We start from the raw sequence: 13899 nt of genomic DNA on the forward strand, positions 1-13899 counted from the left end.
GCTGCAGGTTTCTCTGCTGGGCAGTTTCTCCGCACGGGGGGCCAGGAAAAGTTTGTATTTAATTCCCCCCAGCACTGGCTGATGCAGGCCCGGCAGACGTTGTGCCCGCAGTGGATAGTCACCGGCTCTTGGAAACACTCCAGGCAGATGGGACAAGAAGCTTCCTCCCGGAGCCTTTCTGCAGTGCAGGGCTCTCTGCAGGCAATGGATCCCGGCCGGAAAGGGGTAACAAAAGTTAGTTTGAATTTTCAGCAGTCTGGCAGAGGAACACAGGGTGGAATTGGGTGTTTCCCTTCCTGGATTTGTCTCATTGGCTGAGCCGCGTCTGTGACTTGTCCCAGCCCCTGGGAGATCTGGTGAGAAATGTGATCCTGTGTGTGCTGGGGACAGTGTTAAACTCAGGTTAATAGGACATTTACACTGGAAATAAAGTCAGACAGAGAGATTTTTGTTCCCTTAGGGGAAAACAGACTTTAAAGTGACTTTAAAGTCCCTCTTTGAAAAAAATAAATACATTGAATTCACAAAAAGAACAGGAGTACTTGTGGCACCTTAAAGACTAACAAATTTATTTTAGCATGAGCTTTCGTGAGCTGCAGCTCACTTCTTCGGATGCATAGAATGGAACACACAGTCAGGGGATATTTATACATACAGAGAACATGAAAAGGTGGAAGTATGCATACCAACAGGCAGAGTCTAATCAATTGAGATGAGCTATCGTTTATTTGACTCCCAAATCACCACATGAGAACAGCCATAGTGGTTCAGACAAAGTCCATTAAGCCCCGTGTCCTTCTGACAGTGGTAGGGTGACCACGTGTCTGGTTTTTGATTGGAACACCCGATCGAAAATGGATCCTGGCAGCTCCAGTCAGTGGTGCTGACCAGGATGTTTACTGTCCAGCTGGTGGCGTCACACAGCAGGGCTGGCAAGGCTCCCGGCTAGCCTCCATGACGTGTGGCTCCTGGGAAGCAGCTGGAATGTCCTCACTCCGGCTCCTACGCATAGGGGCAGCCAGGGGGCTCCGCACGTTGCCCCCTGCCCCAAGCACCACCCTCCCACACTTCGAGCCAGAGCCCCTTCCTGCCCCCCAAATCCCTCATCCCCAGCCCCACATCAGAGCCTGGCACTCCCAGCCAGAGCCCTTACCCCCCGCCTCCCAACCCCCTGCCCCAGCCCAGAGCCCCCTCGTGCACCCTGAACCCCTCATTTCTGTCCCCACCCTGGAGCCCACACCCCCAGCCGGACCCTGCACTCCAGCCCCCAGAGCCAGCCCGGTGAAAATGAGCAAGTGAGTGAGTGTGGGGAGAGCTAGTGACTGGGGGTGGGGGATGGAGTGAGGGGGGTGCGAGGCCCCAGAGAAGGGGCGAGGCATGGGCAGGGTCTTGGAGGAGGGGCAGGGCAGTGGTGGGGCAAGGGTGTTCAGTTTTGTGCTAGTAGAAAGTTGGCAACCCTAGACAGTGGCCGATGCCAGGTGCCTCAGAGGGAATGAACAGAACAGGTGATCATCACGTCATGTGAGCCATCCCCTGTCGCTCATTCCCAGCTTCCGGCAAACCTGGCTGACTGTGAGCCATTTAATCAGCACGGAGGCAGGAATCTCCTGGTTTCCATACAGGGTGCAGCAGGAGGCATGGGGCAGGATGGTCCGGGAGATCAGAGGCTGCTAGGAGCGAGCAGGCTCCAGCAGAGGGGCTGGGAGTACAGGTGTGTTTGCACCACACTGTGGCCTGGCTGCGGCTGGCCTGGCTTAGCTGACGCGGGTTTGCGGGGCTTTAAAATATCAGTGTGGACATTGGGGCTCCCCTGTGGCTCCCCACAGCTTCCTGCACAGTTCTTACCATGGCCCGGCTGTGGCTCCAAGGCCCTGCTTCAGGCACAAGATTGTGGCTGATGCATCTTTTCCAATGGTCCACTAGACCCTTCCTTTCTGCTTTCAGGAAGAGTGGCTGGCAGAATATGGATCATATCATACATTCAGGGCTTTGGAGAGGAGCCCAGAGCTGGAGCGCGGAGCAGCTCCGGAGCAGTGGAGCTGCAGGTTTTTGCCTGGAGCTGGAGCGGAGCCGGAGCACAGCTCCAAAGCCCTGGATACATTAATACATTTAATACATGCTACGTTATTCACATTATTTTATTTGTTATTCTAAATTATACAAAATACAAACATAACATCCTCCTACTACACGCTGCAGTGGCACAGTGTAGACGCGCCCTCAGCTGCCAGAACAGAATTTGACCAAGCTTCGTGGTGTTGTGTGTAGACCAGCCTCAGTCCTATTGACGTGGCTTGTCACACGGCAATTTCATACTGTGTCCTGCCCAGAGGGGGGGGGATTTCCCCTCCCCAGGGACTGCAACTCCTCACAGCTCAGAAAATGAAGGAGCTTCAGCAAGGGAACCGCCCAGTTGCTGACCAAGGCTGAAGAGATTGTAAAGTGAAACTAACCTTTTCATTCTCCCCCTGGCAGGCAGCCATGGCAGCCCCGGATCCTGTGGAGTCTTTGCAAAAAGAAGTTTCTTGTTCCATCTGCCTGGATTATTTTACTGACCCGGTGTCTATCGATTGTGGGCACAACTTCTGCCGCGACTGCATCAGGCAGTGCTCGAAGAAATCGGAGGCCAAACTCTCCTGCCCTCAGTGCAGAGGCATAGCCCTGAAGAGGAAATTCAGGCCCAGCCGGGAGTTAGCAAATGTGGCCGAAATAGCTAAACAGCTGAGTTGCCAGGCTGCCCAAGGGGCAGGAAAGGAGAGGGTGTGTGAGACCCACCAGGAGGGTCTGAAACTGTTCTGTGAGGAGGATCAAACCCCCATCTGTCTGATCTGCAGAGAGTCACGGGCTCATCGCGCTCACACTGTGGCTCCCATAGAGGAAGCTATCCAGGATTACAAGGTAAGAAACTACGGTTTAGAGCCATTTTTGTACCAGCTTTTTCTTAAAACCTTGTTCTTTTCTCTATTTCAAAGGACACAGAGCGGGAGTCACATAATCTGTCACGTGCACAAATCCGTAGAGGGAAGGTGACCACGCTGCTGTTAGATTAATAGAGGATATTGTGAAGGCCAAGACTATAACAGGGTTCAAAAAAGAACTAGATATGATCATGGAAGACAGGTCCATCAATGGCTATTAGCCAGGATAGGCAGGGATGGTGTCCCTAGCCTCTGTTTGCCAGAAGCTGGGAATGGGTGACAGGGGATGGATCACTTGATGATCACCTGTTCTGTTCATTCCCTCTGGGGCACGTGGCATTGGCCACTGTCAGTAGACAGGATACTGGGCTAGATGGACCTTTGGTCTGACCCAGTCTGGCCATTCTCGTATGGCCAGAAGGGACCAGTATGATCATTTTGTCTGCCTTCCCATATAAAACAGGCCAAAGAACTTTGCCCAATTACTCCTGGATTGAACCGAGTGACCTGCGTTTAGCTAAAGCACAACTTCCAGAGAGGCATGCAGTTTTGAACAGAAAACTTCAGGAGTTGGAGAAACTCTGCCACTTCCCTGGCTACCCACCCTCACTGTTAACATTTTGTGCCTTATTTGTCATTTGAAATGATCTGTCTTTAATTTCCAGCCATTTGTTCTTGTTGCATTATCACCCAATCTACTAGATTAAAGAGTCCTTTAGTACCTGGCATTTTCCCCCCCTTTGAAGGTATTTATGCACTAATCAAGTCACCTTTCAATAGTCATGATAAAATAATCAGACTGAAATCCGTAAATCTCTCGCTGAAATGGCTGGTCTACACTGAAAACTTACACTGACATAGCTACGTCTCTCAGGGATGTGAAAAATCCCCCTAGCCCTAGTGTAGACAGTGCTACCCCACTTCTTTGCTCAACCTAGCTACCGCCTCTTGGGGCGGTGAATTAACTACAACAGCCAGAGAACCTCTCCCATGGCTCTAGTGAGTGTCTACACTGAACTGCTACAGCAGCCACTGTAGCGGTTCAAGTGTAGACATAGCCCTAAGTCGTTATTTCCAGCCCTTCGGTCGTTTTTGTGCCTCTTTCCTGCACCCTCTCTGATTTTTCATCGTTCTTTTAAAAATGTGGACCCTGGAAGGGGAGGTGGTATTCCAGGATCAGACTCACCATGAACATATACACAGGTAAAAAAAATATACAAACTAGTCACGACTCCACTGTTAATATATCGAGGGATCATATCAGCCTCTGCATCGCAGTGGGAACACATGTCGAGCTGTTTGTCCACACTGACCTCTAAATCCTTTAAAGCAGTGGTCCCCAAACCTTTGAGGGTCATGCCCCCCCTTACCCCTGTCTGTGTCCCCCTGGCTCCTCCCCGAGCCAGGACCCAGAGCAGAGCTGCGGCTCTAGGCAGGGGAGCGAGGGCAGACAGGGGTAAGGGGGTTGAGGCTGGGGCCGCAGCTGGGGGTGGGTCGGGGCTGGGCCAAGGCTGGGGGCAGGTGCGGGAGCGGATCCGCAGCCGAGCTGAGGTGGGGTCCAGCAGCTGGGCCCGCAGCCAGCTCCTGGCCTCATCCCCCAGCCTCAGCCCTGGAGCTGCACCGAGGCTGGGATGGGCCAGGGACGCAGCTAAGGGCAGGACTGGAGCAGAGCTGGGGGTGGAGAGGGGCTTGGTGGTGGTCCCTCCCTGCCCTCTGTGGGGGTTGGCCCAGATCCCATTGCGCCCCCCCACCGGACGTTCCTCCACACCCCCCTAGGAGGGCATGCCCCACAGTTTGGGGGCCTCTGCATTACAGGGTCACTGCTTTCCAGGATACAGTCTCCCCTTCCGTAGGTCTGGCCTGCATTCCTCGCTCTTAGACGTATAACTTGGAATTTGATTGTAAAATACACTTAACTTATCAAATGATCCAGATCACTCTATATTACTGCCCTATCTTCATCATTATCTACCACTCCACCAATCTGCACATCATCTGCACATGTTGTCAGCACTGATTTTATATTCACTTCCTGGTCATTGATAAAAATATTGAATAGTTTTAGGCCTTGCACCGATCCCTGCAGAACGCCCCAATTCATTGAGGGTTCCCTATTGAAAACTATTTTTTGAGGCAGGTCAGGCAGTCCTTAATCCATGTAACATGGGCTCTGTTGACACTGCATAGTGCTGATTGCGTTATCACCCCACATTCTGATTAAAAGTCAAATGCCTTCCAGAAGTGTAAGTATAGTACATCTGTACAGTCAACAATTAAACTTGTAAATCTCATTTAAAAAAATTGAATCAGGTTTGACGACCTGTTTTCCGTAAAACCATGTTGACTGGCATTAATTGTGTTCACATTGAATCCCATATCAGTTTTTCCAGCATTGTGCCTGGAATTGATAGGCTAACCAGCCTGAGATTACCCAGATCATCCGATTGCCCTTTTTGATTACTGGCATGACATTAGAACGCTTCCAGTCTTCTGGAATTTCCCTACCGTTCCAAGAGTTATTAATAATGAACACCAGCTAGCCGGAGATCTCCTCAGCCAATTCCTTTGGAGTTAGTTATCTGGGAACGCTGATTTAAAAATGTTTATCCCTCCTAGATGTTTTCTAACATTCGCCTTGGTTGCAAATGGGCTGGGAAATACTTCATCATCCTCACATGTGGAATGGATCATCCTGCTTCTTCCCAAGCTCAGACCAGAAATATTAATGGACTTCTGCCTTTTCTGCATTGTTCTTAGCAGGTTTATCATGATCATGATGTAGTGATGTGCCTATACCATTGTTGGGGGGTTTGTTTTTTCTGATATGCTTAAAAAAACTCCTCCTTGTTGTCCTTAGCTATGCCAGTTGTGATTTCTTCCCCCCTAACGTCTCTGGCCTCCCTTATCAATTTTCCACACTTCATTACTTAAGATTGATTACTATCTACTTCCCCTTTCCCCCTTTTGTTATGTATTGTTCAAAGAAAATCAGTCACAGAAGAAAATAGCCCCCCTTCCCCAGTGAAATCTCATCCAGACCATTTCCCCCAAAGGAACAAATCCAGATGCAATTGCAGACTCTGAAAGAAGAGAGAAGAAAGCTCCTCGGGTTTAAAGTGACTGGAGAGAGGAGGAGCCAGGAATATCTGGTAGGTGCCTGTTGTTATTACCCAGCAGGGACAGGGACGTGGGTCTCTCTCTCACTGGGTCAGTCTCACTCTTTGACCAGTAGAGTGAACAATAAAAATCAAAAGATTCTCACGTTGCTAGATCAGCACCTAAAGCAAAACACACAGGGGTCACTGGGAAGAAGAACTCAAACAGCCACAAGCTAGGCTGCTCCCGATGGCTTGCACGGAGCTATCACCCTGGCAGTTACTTCACTGGAATGGCCCTGTGCCACAATAAAGCAGACTTGCTCCAAACGCAAAATCGGTGGCCACAAACTAGGGGTGGAAAGTGGGAGGTGCAAAGCACAGTTGAAAGCGGCGTTTCTCAAACTGGGGAGCCCAACCCAAAAGGGGGTTGCAAGACTATTGTGGGGGAGTTGCGAGGGCGGCGGCTGCTGGCCAGGCGCCCAGCTCTGAAGGCAGCAGTGCAGAAGTAAGCATGGCATGGAATGGGGGGGCTGGGTTGTCACAGCCTGAAGTATTTTCAAAGGGGGTCCCAGAAAAAAAGAGTTTGAGAACCTCTGGTCTAAACCCAGAGAGGATGGGCTGAGCAGGCAACGGGACAGAGCGAGACACTTTCTACTCCAGCGGACTAAATACAAGGAAGCAGGAGACAGATATTGCCTCAAAAGTATGAGCAACCATAGAAGGTTTCTCAGCCAAACATGATGAGGATAAATTGTGTGTGACCCTGGGAGGAAGGGAAGAGACATCAGCGATAGCAACTGGCCACTGACTCACGAGCTTCCTAACACTGAAGAGCGTTAAGTGCTGGGAGAGGTTAACTGGGGTGGGTGTAGAATCCTTGACCTTGTAGGTTTTTAAGGACAATTAAAGTCACCGTCCTGTACATTCAGGGCCCAGTTATATGTCCCCTGAGTCTCTATGTTCGTGACCTGCCTTTCCTTTGCCTTCGTTTTAATCCGTTCATTACAGGAACAGACGAAAATCCAGAGGTGCAAGATCGTGTCTGAATTTGAGCAGCTGCGCCATCTACTGGAGGAACAAGAGCGGATCCTGCTGGCCCGGCTGGGAGAGGTGGAAAAGGAGATTGTGAACTGGCAGAATGGGAGTGTCGCTAAACTCTCGGAGGAGATTTCCCGTCTCAGTGAGCTGATCAGTGAGTTAGAGAAGAAGTATCAGCAGCCAGTGAGTGAATTCCTGCAGGTGAGACTTCCGTTCTAGGCAAGAACTGGAGCCTAGGAAACTCAGTGTCTGTCACTTTTGATGTATATTATCTTTGTTTTCCAATCACTTTTCATTGGGATTTGTTGTATTTCATTCAAATATGTTGATTTTTTTACTTTGCATTTTGTCTTGGTGCTGAGATCCTGGGCGAGATGGGCAGCAGGGATAATAGGCCAGAGGAGGGTCTGCCTCCCCTGGTGCTGCCGCAGTTGCAGGGTTTGGCGGCAAAGTTTTTGCTTTATTATGCCCCATGCAGGTTCTGGGGCGGCTGAGGAGGTGGCTATTCAGCTTCCTGGGTTCCCCAGTAATCTCCCTGGACTCCAAAGGGATTGTCACTCAGCATTGCAACACCTGGCTTTTTGGCCCCTTGAAAATCACTGGCGCCCACAAAGCTGGGTTAGCCGCGGAGGCTCCCTGTGCAATGCACACTCGGCGGGGAGCTGCCTCAGCCAGCCAATGGGAGATGCTGATGAGAGGGATGTGTGCTAAGCCCGGAGTTAGAAGCCTAAACCTGGGATGCAGGGAGGCTCCTAGCTCTGCTTGGGAGCCACAAACGGGACCCACTCTCCTCACTTAGGCATTTCTTGTGAGAAGGGCTTAGGCCAGGGGTTCTCAAACTTCATTGCTCTGCAACCCCCTGCTGACAACAAAAATTACTACATGATCCCAGGAGGCGGGACCAAAGCCCGACCCCTGCTGTCCTGGGGTGGGGGCTGTAACCTGAGCCCCACCACCCAGAGCTGAAGCTGAAGCCTGAGCCTTACCACGAGGGCTGAAGCTCTTGGGCTTTGGCCTCGGGCGGTGGGGCTCAGGCTTCGGCTTTGGCCCCAGGCCCCAGCAAGTAGTGCCAGCCCTGGAGACCCCATTAAAATGGGGTTGCGACCCACAGTTTGAGAATCACTGGTTTAGGCACCTGCTTAATGCCAGACAAAATGGCTGGGTGAGGGGATGAAGCAGGCTCTGCCCTCAGAAGCCTGTAGCCTAGCAGTTAGTGTACTTGTTTAGGCTGTGGGTGACCCTGGTTCCCATCCCGCTCTGATGAGCAGGGCGTCTGCCACCTGTTAGGTGAGTGCCTGCCCTAGGGGATGGACTGCAGTGGGTCTTGCTGGTTGAAGCTATTGTGCTTTATTTACATATTAATTAGACCAGAGACAGAATGAGAATCACCCTCCAGTACAGTGAGGCCTCTTCCCCTTCCTCCGGCCCCATCCCTGGCTCTTGTGCTTACCCAATCGGCCCTATGGGAAAGCTAGGAATAGGAGCTGCTCTTATCCCCTGGCTCATTGATCTCACAGAGGCTTGGACGTGACGTAGGTCCCCGGACACCGGACGTTGCCTGCCAGAAGCTTGGGGGGACTTGTACAGTGAAAATGTAGGTGCAGTGTGAGTTTAGGGGCTGGTATCCTCATTTCACACACGAGGCGCGGAAAGATGAAGTAAAGTTTGCCAAGGCCACTGAGGAAGGAGCCGGGCCAGCAACTGAACCCGGATCTAAGTCTGCCCCAGGCCATTAAGCACAAGGGTAGTCACTCTGTGTTAGCCAATAAAGGTCTATTGGTTGTGTCAGCCGGGCACACCAGCAGCGCTGCGGCGTTCAGATCCTCATGTGGCCAGATCCCAACCCCTGGGGGTCTGCTCCACTCCAGAACTGATTGATCCATTCCTTATTTCATAATAACTGATTTGTGCTTAAAAGGGGCAGTGGCAGGAAGGTGCGAAATTAACACAGCACTGGTGCTCACCAAATAGAGCGGAGGGTCATGAGGATAAAATGCATGGAGAGGTGCAAAGACCCTTCCTTGTTCTTTCTGGTTGTTATTACTGTGGATCTGAGCTCTCTGTATCTCTCTCTCCCCTGTAGGACATCAGAAGCACCTTGAACAGGTACGTGGCTCCTTCTCCCTCCCACTTGACTGTGTGGGAAGCTCGCCCCAAAACTCAACAGCAAAGCACATGGGAGAGGGTAACAGTTCAGCTTCTCCTCTCCAGCTGGGGATGACTGGCTGATTCTGATTCCCGAAGGAAGCACGAGTCAATTTGATTATATAAACTAAGGGTACGTCTACACTACCCGCCACATCGGCGGGTAGTGATCGATCTATCGGGGATCGATGTATTGCGTCTCATCTCCCGGTCGACTCCGGAACTCCACCAGGGTGAGAGGTGGAAGCGGAGTCGACGGGGGAGAGGCAGCCGTCGATCCCGCGCCGTGAGGACACGAAGTCAGTAAATCTAAGTCGATCTAAGATACGTCAACTTCAGCTACGCTATTCTCGTAGCTGAAGTTGCGTATCTTAGATCGATCCCCCCTCCTCCCCCAGTGTAGACCAGGCCTAAGGGGCCATACTGCAGTCACGAGGTATGGTTTTCGCTCCTAGCTGGCCTACAGCTCACGTACTGAGAGCAACCAACCTTCATCGGCATGTGCTTTCGCACAGGCAGTATAAACCCACCCAGAACCTTGGGTCATTACTCACCTATGCTGAAGCATGTTCTGCCATGGCTTTACAGTCCGGTACCTGAGCTCGCTCAATGAAAGCTACCTTAGGTACGTTAACTGGCATTGCAATCACATCCCAGGATTGCAGTATAAGCCATACCCTGAATAAATAAAGCCCTGTCTCCCGAGCTCAGCCTGTGGGGCAGAGTCACCTTTGGTATAGCAATCTCCCACTGCTGAACAAACCCCCAGGGTAAATTCCATTTCTACTAGACTATAGAATTAGCCATCCTAGGGAAAGGACTCGTCTGTCATCTGAATGTGTCTATTGAGTAACTTGGATACCTGAGGGACTGACACGTCTGGCAGTGGGCTTTGGGTTGTTTCACCTCTGTGTCATGGGTGAGGACCCTGGCCAGATCAGACATGATCAGAAATCTTCCTCACCCGATGAGTCTTTGGGGAGTTGGGTTGGGGTTCTTAGTCCAGTTCTTGCTGGACACATTTGGTGGCAATGATATCCAAAAGACTGAGATGACTAAATGCCTTTCTATTTCCTTTTGGAGGAAGGGGGCCACAGAGAAATTAGTTGTCCAAGCTTGTGACAGAGGTAGCGTCCCAGCATGCCCCCCCTCCCCCTGGTGCAGAGTGGTGATGCCTCAGTTTCTCCACATGATCTTCAGCCAGCTTCCCCTGTAGAGGTGGCTTAGCTCTCCAGCCAAGACACTTGTTCAACCTCTTCCAGGGTAACAGAGTCCTCTGGTCAAAATCCAACAGAAACGCCAGACAAAAGAATCATCAGTCCAGCTGGGGTCTGCTTCCAACCTCCTTCCTAGCAGGCAGGCTCCTATCTGCAAGGACCTGTCTCAACACCCAGAACCATGTGCCTAGGCTTCAGTCAAACCACTAATCCAGTACAGGCCCATTCTCTTGCCATGGGCTCTGGGCAGTTGCCATCCCCAGATAGCATTGATTTCAACTGGAGTTATGCACCTATCCCTAACCCTAACCCTAACCCTGGCTGCTTAGTACAGCAGAATTTACTGGCGTGAAAGTCACGTTACAAGCTGATAAAATGAAGACCAACCAATAAAAAAGCCTGTCTCCCTCCAGGTGCAAGGTGGGGGACTTCCAGCAGTCACTGGACATTTTTCCAGACGTGGAAAAGAAACTCAGCAATTTCTCTCAAAAAAATATTGTTCTGAAGGAGACACTGAGGAAATTCAAAGGTACCAAGGGGGTGGAAATCCAGATGTGTGTCTGTGACGGGGAGGATTTAGGCACTATGCAATTGGCTGCTAAGGGAAAGCCCCGCTAAATAACAGTAAAGAAATATTTCATCATCCCTGAATTAGGGATAAGGTTTGGAGAGGTGTCTATCATTGTGTTCTCATAGATGGATTTGTTTATCTATCAATTACTGAGGAGTGCGATATACTGGGGATGACATCAGTTCTACCTAGGGTGATCAGACTGCAAATATGAAAAATCGGGACAGGGGGTGGGGGGTAATAGGAAAAAGACCCAAAAATCGGGACTGTCCCTATAAAATCGGGACATCTGGTCACCCTAGTTCTACCTAACACAAAGGAATCAAATCATATCCTTGATTCTATTTTATTTCAAACTGCCTAGGAATGCACAGGAGGTGAAACTCACCTCTCTGCTGAGAGCCAATGGTCCATTGTCTCTCACTTGAATTGTATTATGGAGATTCAAGAGGTGCATAGATCTTGGCCTGGCCCTTCTGTAGGGGGATGAATTCACGCTCTGTCCACCTTAATTTCTCTCTGTCTGGATAGCTCTGTCCCATCCCCTCCATTTGTTTCCCATCATTAAAACCCTGTTAGACCGGTGAACTGCAGAAATCTTATCCTAAAGATAAAACCATGACATGCCTCTCTTCTCTCTCTAGATTCTCTGCCATCTGAATTGGAGGTGGAATGGGGTGAGTGTCTGGAAAACAGCTGGAAAAGTGACTTGTGTCAGGGATATTTCCCTACTGAGTAGACCATGAGAGTTGTGGCTCAGGCTTTGCTTGCAGAAGAAGTTTCTGAGATCGGACAAAGTAGCTTCTTGGCAATGAAGGAGGAGGTTTACAGGAAAGGGGGAAGGCCTTTAGCACCCCAGTATTAGTAACTGCTGTTATCACATGGGAGTGAGAAGGGGGCTGCCGGACCATATGGAGACTGGCCAGCTCCCATCGCCACTGAAAAATGGCAAAACGGCTTTGCTAAAAATTGGAAAATTTGGAAGTTGTTTCAATTTCTTGTGTCTCCAAATTCCACCCTGCCCCTGGGCTGGGGAGAGGAGTCTTGAGTTGGTGCCTTTTCCAATCCCCCTGGGCTGGGGTGACCACCTAGGCTCTTTGGTACAAACAAGAGGCCTCTGCTGTCATTCAGGGCCACTGATTCCAACCCTGCAGGGTCATTCCATGTACACTGGGGTTTGCATTCTTCCTTCAGCTGCCTTCTGGCTGGGTACAGGACGTCTCTTCAGCAGGCAGCATGATTCTCTTGTCTCTCTCTACTGCTGGGAGTGTCCCAGGCAGGACGGGGCTGCTGGGGAGTGTGAGAAATGGTCCCAGCCTCCCCCAGGACTGAGCTCTGCCCCTAACGCTCTGATTCTCTCTCCCCAGCGAATGTGACTCTGGATCCGGACACAGCGAATCCCCACCTCGTTCTGACCGAGGATCGGAAAAGCGTGTGGTGGGAGGATACGCCTCAGGATCTGCCCAACAATCCCGAGAGATTTGATACGTACTGCTGCGTGCTGGGCCGGGAGGGATTTACCTCGGGAAGGAACGACTGGGAAGTACACCTGGGGCAGCAGGGATTCTGGACTGTCGGGATCGCCCGAGAATCTGTGTGGAGAAAGGGATGGATCAGTCTGGACCCTGCCCAGGGGATCTGGGCTGTAGGGCTCTGTGGGGGACAGTACCGGGCTTACCCTGACACCCTGCTTCCTCTGAGTAGAAGGCCTGGGAGGATCCGAGTTTCTCTGGACTACGAAAGGGGGCAGGTGGCTTTTTTTGATGTTGATAATGAAGCCCCGATCTTCACTTTCCATCCTGCCTCTTTCAATGGGGAGCGAATCTTCCCTTTCTTCTGGGTCTGGGAATCACAGCTCACGCTGTGTCCCTGAGCTATGGGCTAGTCTATCCCAGTGTGGACCATGAACCGGGCTCCTCTGGCCTCTGATAAGCCCATCTCTATGATCCTGGAAACTGACGTGTATTTCTGAGGTGTCAAAATGAGAAAGAGAGTGAAGGGGTCGGGCTAGAGAAGCAAACCGCATGGCCTAGCCTGTGTGTCTTCATCCTCCGTTCTTGGGGAAGATTGTAGATGTCAGAAGGGTGAGCAAATTAGAAATTCTATAGCAAGTTCTCTGGATTCTGTAGCCCCTGGGCAAAATTTCATGGGAACTCCAGCTAATTGTTTCCTATGGAGTATTTGACTTGAAGTGAAATGGGGTATTTTTTTTGGCACTGAATTGGGTTTATTTTACTCTGCTCCCACACGGTCAGTTTCCAGGCTCCCGTTCATGTGTTTATTGACATTGTTGGGAGAAGGAGAATCTGAAGGCTTTGGCTGCTGGTTAGTACTAATAGGGCCTTTAAGGACATTTGGGTCTGTGGATGTTTCTGCTTAAAGTGATTGGCAGTCAAAGGGTTAACAATGTTGACGAATGAAATCGCCCTCTTTAGGTTTCCGAGTTAAAGCCCGTTGACTTCAATGATGTACTCCACATTTTTCAAGGCTGTGTGGTAAGGATGGGTGAGCGACAACAAGATGGGTCCTGAAGGATGGACCTGGAAAGAGATGGAGAAAATTTTATGGACTTTTATAGTGTTAGTGTTTTAGCAAGTGGATTCTATGTCTTTATGATCCACCAGATGATTGTATTAAAGTGTCTTGATTGCTCCAATGGGCTTCCTGGTCTTTCCTGTTTAGTACACAATACGGTAGCACCTCAGAGTTACGAACACCAGAATTACAAAGTGACGGGTCAACCACACACCACATTTGGAACCGGCAGTACGCAGCCAAGCAGCAGGAGAGCTAACAAAAAAAAATACAGTACAGTGCTGTGTTAAATGTAAACTACTAAAAAAAAAATAAAGAGAAAACAGCATTTTTCTTCTGCTTAGTAAAGTTTCAAAGCTGTGTCAAGTCAATGTTCA

The 13899-nt window shown here is 50.4% G+C and overlaps 1 protein-coding gene across 2 annotated transcripts; it reads left to right on the forward strand.

Annotated features, from left to right (window-relative positions):
- The first annotated feature begins 81 nt into the window (after nucleotides 1–81).
- Nucleotides 82–13643, forward strand: LOC123345252 (zinc finger protein RFP-like). 2 transcript variants are annotated; one of them, XM_044981998.1, is made up of 8 exons: nucleotides 82–225; nucleotides 2476–2898; nucleotides 5972–6067; nucleotides 7025–7255; nucleotides 9138–9160; nucleotides 10830–10945; nucleotides 11632–11664; nucleotides 12355–13643. In XM_044981998.1, the coding sequence occupies exons 1-8, from the start codon at nucleotides 82–84 to the stop codon at nucleotides 12858–12860; spliced, it is 1572 nt and encodes a 523-aa protein (XP_044837933.1). In that variant the 3' UTR covers nucleotides 12861–13643. The 2 variants fall into 2 exon arrangements, with proteins under 2 accessions (XP_044837933.1, XP_044837934.1); XM_044981999.1 differs by lacking the exon at nucleotides 82–225 and adding an exon at nucleotides 333–356.
- The last annotated feature ends 256 nt before the right edge of the window (nucleotides 13644–13899 follow it).

Source organism: Mauremys mutica, chromosome 12 (genome assembly GCF_020497125.1).
Source record: "Mauremys mutica isolate MM-2020 ecotype Southern chromosome 12, ASM2049712v1, whole genome shotgun sequence".
Taxonomy (NCBI): domain Eukaryota; kingdom Metazoa; phylum Chordata; order Testudines; family Geoemydidae; genus Mauremys; species Mauremys mutica.